Below are 6,131 nucleotides of genomic sequence, written 5' to 3' on the forward strand. Positions count from 1 at the left end.
TTTAAGATTGACCAGTTTGATCTCCCTGTTGTCCAAGGGACTTTGGGGAGTCTGGAGTCTTCTCCAGCACCACAGTTTGAAGGCATTAATTCTTTGGCGTTCTGCCTTCTTTTTTTTTTTTTTTTTCACAATGGCATGTGACCACTGGGAAGACCATAGACTTGACTATCCAGACCATTGTTGGCCAAGTAATGCCTCTGCTTTTCAGCACACTGGCAAGGTTTGTCGTTGCTTTCCTGCCAAGAAGCATGATTTCATGGCTGCAGTCACCGTCTGCAGTGATTTTGGAGCCCACAAAGAGGAAATCTGTTACTACTTCCACCTTTTCTCCTTCTATTTGCCATGCAGTAATGGGGCCGGATGTCATCATCTTAGTTTTTTTAATATTTAGTTTTAAGCTGGCTCTTTCACTCTCTTCCTTCATCAAGAGGCTATTTATCTCTTCCTCATCAAGAGGCTATTTAGCTTTTCTTCGCTTTCTATCACTAGAGTGGTATCATCTGCATATCTGAGGTTGTGATGAATTATAGAGATTATTACTCGATGGCAATAAATTCCATTATTTCTTTAATTTGTCATTAGAAGAAAAACCTGTGAATTCATGTAACTGGTTGAAGCTAGTAAAACTAAACCCGACTCTGGCAGAATTTCATGCATACGGAAAGACCAGTTAAGGGTCATTTTTCTCTCTTTTCTTGCACTCATTTCTGATCTACTCAATGCAGAATCTGTGATTTGTAGCAGTTAAATTTTTTTTCTTTATCCCATAAGTATTCCTTGCTGAGATCATCCACAATGTCCTTTTGACCATTGCCTCTACTGAATCAATGTTGTGTTCCAAGCACATTTATGTACCACCTAAAATATCTTTCCTACTACACAATTTCCTAATGGCATTTTTCATCTGGGCATTTCTCAAAGTATAGATTAAGGGATTTAACATGGGAGTGATGATAGTGTAGAATAAAGCAACTGCTTTATCAATTGATAAAGTAGCTGCAGGTCGCATGTACACAAATACACAGGGCACGAAGAATAAGACAACCACGGTGATGTGGGAGACACAGGTGGAGAGAGCCTTGCGCCTTGCCTCTAAGCTGTGGGTCCTCAGGGAACGCAAGATGACCACATAGGAGACCATCAAAAGGAGGAAGTTTAATAGGCAGATGAACCCACTGTTGGCAGCGACAAAGAGCCCTAGAGTGTGGGTATCAGTGCAGGCGAGACTGAGCAAAGGGTTTAGGTCACACATAAAGTGATCTATGACGTTAGGGCCACAGAAGGGTAAGTGGAAGATGAAGAGGATCTGTATGGTTGCGTGAAGAAAGCCTCCCACCCATGACACTCCCACTAGCAGCCCACACACCCGCCGATTCATGATGCTTGTATAGTGCAAGGGCTTGCAGATGGCCACATAGCGGTCATAGGCCATCACAGTAAGAAGGATGCCCTCAGCTCCTCCAAAGAAATGTTCCCCAAAGATTTGGGTCATGCATCCGTTGAATAGGATAGTTTTACTTTCATGGAGTGAATCTACGATCAATTTGGGAGTGTTGACAGAGGAATAAGAGGCATCAATAAAGGAGAGATAAGCCAGGAAAAAGTACATGGGGGATTCCAGTAAGGAACTGGTAGCAACAGTGACCACGATGAGCATGTTTCCTACCACAGTGATGATATAGATGACCAAAAAAACAGCAAAGATGATGTTCTGCATCTTTGGATTCTGTGTGAGTCCCAGTAGAAAAAACTGTCACGTTGTTCTTATTCATGGGTTTCATGTGATGGGAAATTGCATTACCTGAAAAGAAAACATATTTTCTTAATGCACCCTTGGGTTTATTAAACTTCTCATTTTAATATATAATAATTATTCTATCAAGTATTGATTCTTTTGATTTGTATGTGTGTGCTTGTATTGAAAAGATTGTGAGATCTTCATGAATAATCTCATTGCCTCCCAGGTGAAGTCTTTGTTAAGATTATAGAAATGAATACCTTTTGTAAACATACAGGCAGGAGAGCTGCTGTGTACACTTTCTCATTCCAGATGACTAAGAGTTTGACACAGTACATTACGTACACAGTAGCAATAAATCCTGAAAAGGACGTAGAAGTTTGGTGTAAAGTCTATAAGTGAAAAGCTATAAGATTTTCATTTTAGTCTTTTGGAAATGGGGAATCATGAAAACTGAGACTATGGGTGAATTGGTGAACAGGAATATGAAGGGGAATCTTGGATGTTATTCTAGTAAAGATCTTTGTTTGTCTTGGATGAAATGGCCCACAGTTAAGTAAGGGGGTGGAAGGCAGACACAAGAACCCAAGTTGTTTTAATAGATTGCTGATAATGATTGCATAAGGAGCGACAGAACAATGGTGATGGGAATTTAAGGAATGGATACAAGAGGTACTTAGAAGCATGCATGTAATGCATGCTTCCTAAGTCCAGTAACTTTACAACAGCTAATAATGCATACTTTAAAATAATTGATTGCTGCATGCCCAATATAGTAGCAATTATTTTGTACATATCCCTTTTCATATGATAACAACCTGTGTGGTTGGTAAAATATCATCCACTTTGCAGCTGAGGATGCAGTCTCAGAGACTAGTGTTAGTAGTTATAATAACAAGGATAATGTTAACTAAGACCTACTGAACACTTGGTGTGTGCTAAATGATTTTGCAAACGTTTGATATTTTAAGCCTTAGTGCAAACTTAAAGATGGTTACTGCTATCATTTTATACCCATTTTTATACATTAGGAAATAAAAGCATAAAAAGTTAAGGATTCTGCTTAGGACCAAGTGTTAATAAAGGGGAGGACCAAGGTTAGATCAGATTATATTTGTTAATTTTTTTTCTCTCCAAATTCTTAACCCATGCTCTGTTTCACTGTGTTATAATAAACAATGTTGAACTAGTAGTCTTTTTTCTGAGATGATTGTAATAATTATAATCACATTAATACTACTCTAATATTTCAGAGGCAAGTTTATATGGAGCAGTTTAATCAGTTCACACACACACACACACAGCATAATAACATACTGGAACTCCCAAATGTTAAGAAAAATGTGGTGCTGCTTTTATTGAACAGCCCTTTTACCTTGGCCTCTCTTATCCCCAAATATTTCCTCCTTTATCTCCTTACAAAATATGGGCTCACAGACTCTTCTGAAAAATATCTATAGTGATTATCCCAGGGGTTAAGTGTTTTTGTTTGAGAATTAGAAAAATCAGATTAGTTCCTGATCCTTCTATCTTCACTTTCCTAATTTGGGTACATGATTTTAATACATTATACTCTGTTTCTTTTTATGTGACCTGAGAATGATATCCACCTCACAGGCTGTTATAAGAATTACTTGAGGTGACATATATGACACACTCATTATGGCATTTGGAATACACATAGCACTTCTATTAATTTAATCATTGTGTGTACAACTAGGAGATGGAACTGACAGTTTGAGTAATAATATGACTTAACTATGCAGTGATCTCAGGAAGAATCGTTACCAATTTTACCCTCAAGGAATCCCCCCAAACTTGTATTATTCATAATAGTTGATCCCTGGAAAGGTTCTCTATGCTTGTGCTGGAACTAACAGCTGATGATTTATGTCATTTAATATTCATGAAATGTCTTTCGTGTGTGTGAAATGTAGTCTAATTTTGTTTTCATTTATGATTAGTCTTCCTTATTAAAGGAGATATCTAATGCCAAAAGCTTGGTGCCTAGTATCAGAGAGCTGGGTCCTACAATTTGCTTGATTTCTATGAGTCTCAAATTTTTCAACCATGAAGTTAGGTTAGGGATAACTATAAACGATCTCTTCAATAATTGGGATAAGGATGAAATACTTTATTACTGTATCTGAAAGGTGCTGAGAAGTAATGAGTACAATACATGGTAAGTAACAATCTTTAATGAGCAGTAGCACCCTTTAGAAACTTACCTTAGTTGTCTTAGATGGTCTTAAGGACGTTTTGGGGTGTTCAGAAACAATCGTATTTCCAGACTGACTGCTTCTTGTAATAAGTAATTCTCAGTATAAAATATATGTAACATCTGGGATGTCATATTCAGGGAGATCTTATTCAGGTAATTCACTATCAAATAAACAACTGTATACATTCAACATGTTCAATTTTTTGGGTATGTCCAGTATACATCAATAAATTTGTTAAAAAAGGAAATGATCTTATAAGACTAAATCTTTATATCTATCCTTAAACTTCAAAATTTCTTCACATAAATCCTGTTAAACTATGTTTTCTGGTTTTGACTTTAGAGTGGATTCTCTTGAAATGCTATGGAGGAGTGACCTTAAATAAAGGACTCTGGTTCTGCAGGGCAAGAGGCAGAGTGCAGAGGTCAAATGGCACTCTGTCCATGACGAAGCTTGCCCTAGAGAGGTGAATGATGACAGAAATAATTTTTGCCTTCTCCTTGCTACATGTATTTAAAGAGGTTTTCATAAGGTTCGGGGACCTTGTCTCATAGCTGCTGTTTTCTCTCCCAGGAATTAATTATCTCTTTTGAGGAAAAGGCTTTGTCTTCCAAGCAGGTTTTCTGGTGAGATATGTTTGAGAATTACCCATTCTTGAATGGGGAAATTATTTCCAACACTTGGAACCTAAACATGTGGGAATCCCCTTTCTCTATCTGGACTGTTAAGAAAATTGAATGTGATGTGAATATCAAGGTGGCAAATCTCCAGTATATGGAAGTGTGATGTAGTTTCCTCATTGACTTGTATCACAAAAAGAGCTTCTATTTTCCTATCAATATTAAAACTTTTCTGGAAAACCACTATTGAATGCTTGAAAGGTAGATCAGCAGGGCATAAAATTAATGGCGGATATTTATCTATTTCTGGGTCAGAAACTCAGATCACAATTACCTCTGGGATTCATTTGTGGTCATTATGAAACACTAGGCAGCGTTACAAATGTGGTGAAATATGTGAAACATAAGAAGAAATTGCCAAACAAGGGAATGGGGAGTGGGATGAATTGGGAGGTTGGGATTGACATATACTCTACTGGGGAATGTGTGCATGTGTGTGTGCGTGTGCTTGTGTGTGTATGCACCCAGTTATATCTGACTCTTTGCAACATCATAAACTGCAGCCTGCCAGTCTCCTCTGTCCATGGAATTTTCCAGGCAAGAATAATGGTGTGGGTTTCCATTTCCTACTCCAGGGGATCTTCCCAACCCAAGGATCAAATCTGTGTTTTGCATCTCCTGCACTGACAGGCAGGTTCTTTACCACTAGCCCCACATAACTAGCATGAAAACCGACTATATAGCCGAGGGAGCTCTACTCAGTGCTCTGTGATGACCCAAATAGGGAAGAAATCCAAAAAGGAGGGGATATATGTATACGTACAGCTGATTCACTTTCTTGTAAAAACAACACAACATTGTAAAGCAACTATTTGTTGTTATTCAGCCACCAAGTCGTGTCTGACTCCCTGCGACCCCCTGGACTGCAGCATGCCAGCCCTCCCTGTCCCTCCCATCTCTCAGAAAATGAGACATGACCAGTGTTTCTGTATCCACATTATTTGGTAGTGTTGCTTTCCTTTTAGCCCTTATTTGAGGATATGTAGACACCAATTAATATAGTTTTAATTATTATCTCCAGGATCATTTATGATGTTGAACCCTTTTTCACTTTTTTATTGGCCTTTTGTATTAATATATCTTATTTTGTGAAGTTTCTTTCCAAGTTCTTTGTAAATTCTACAAATAGGAGCTCTGGGTTTTTTTTATTGCTGAATTGTAATTGTTCTTTATATATTGTAGACACAGATCCTTAATCACATATATATGTCATATATATATGATTATATATATATAACTTACATAATTATATATGTAACAAAATTTTCTCCAAATCTGTGATTTGCATTTTCACTTTTAAGAATGGTGTCATCTGATGAGTCAAAATTTTAAAATTTTGACAAAGTTTAACTTTTCATTTGTCTTATGGTTCAGGCTTATTGTGTCATACCTAAGAAATGTTAGTTTACCCCAAGGTCAAATGAAAATTTTTATTATTTTCATTACCTTTGATGCATTGACCTCTCATTCATTATGTGTTAATTTTTGTGT

General features: G+C 37.3%; 1 protein-coding gene across 1 annotated transcript in view; it reads right to left on the reverse strand.

Annotated features, from left to right (window-relative positions):
• Nucleotides 1–749: 749 nt before the first annotated feature.
• Nucleotides 750–6,131, reverse strand: part of LOC104990397 (olfactory receptor 4C46-like) — a 7,844-nt gene continuing 2,462 nt past the window's right edge. The window contains exon 2 of the mRNA XM_010842461.1: nt 750–1,750. Within this exon, the coding sequence (XP_010840763.1) occupies nt 848–1,750 (903 nt within the window). The 3' untranslated portion in view covers nt 750–847. The remainder of the gene's footprint in view (nt 1,751–6,131) is intronic.

Source organism: Bison bison, unplaced genomic scaffold, assembly GCF_000754665.1.
Source record: "Bison bison bison isolate TAMUID 2011002044 unplaced genomic scaffold, Bison_UMD1.0 scf7180017864178, whole genome shotgun sequence".
Taxonomy (NCBI): Eukaryota; Metazoa; Chordata; class Mammalia; order Artiodactyla; family Bovidae; genus Bison; species Bison bison.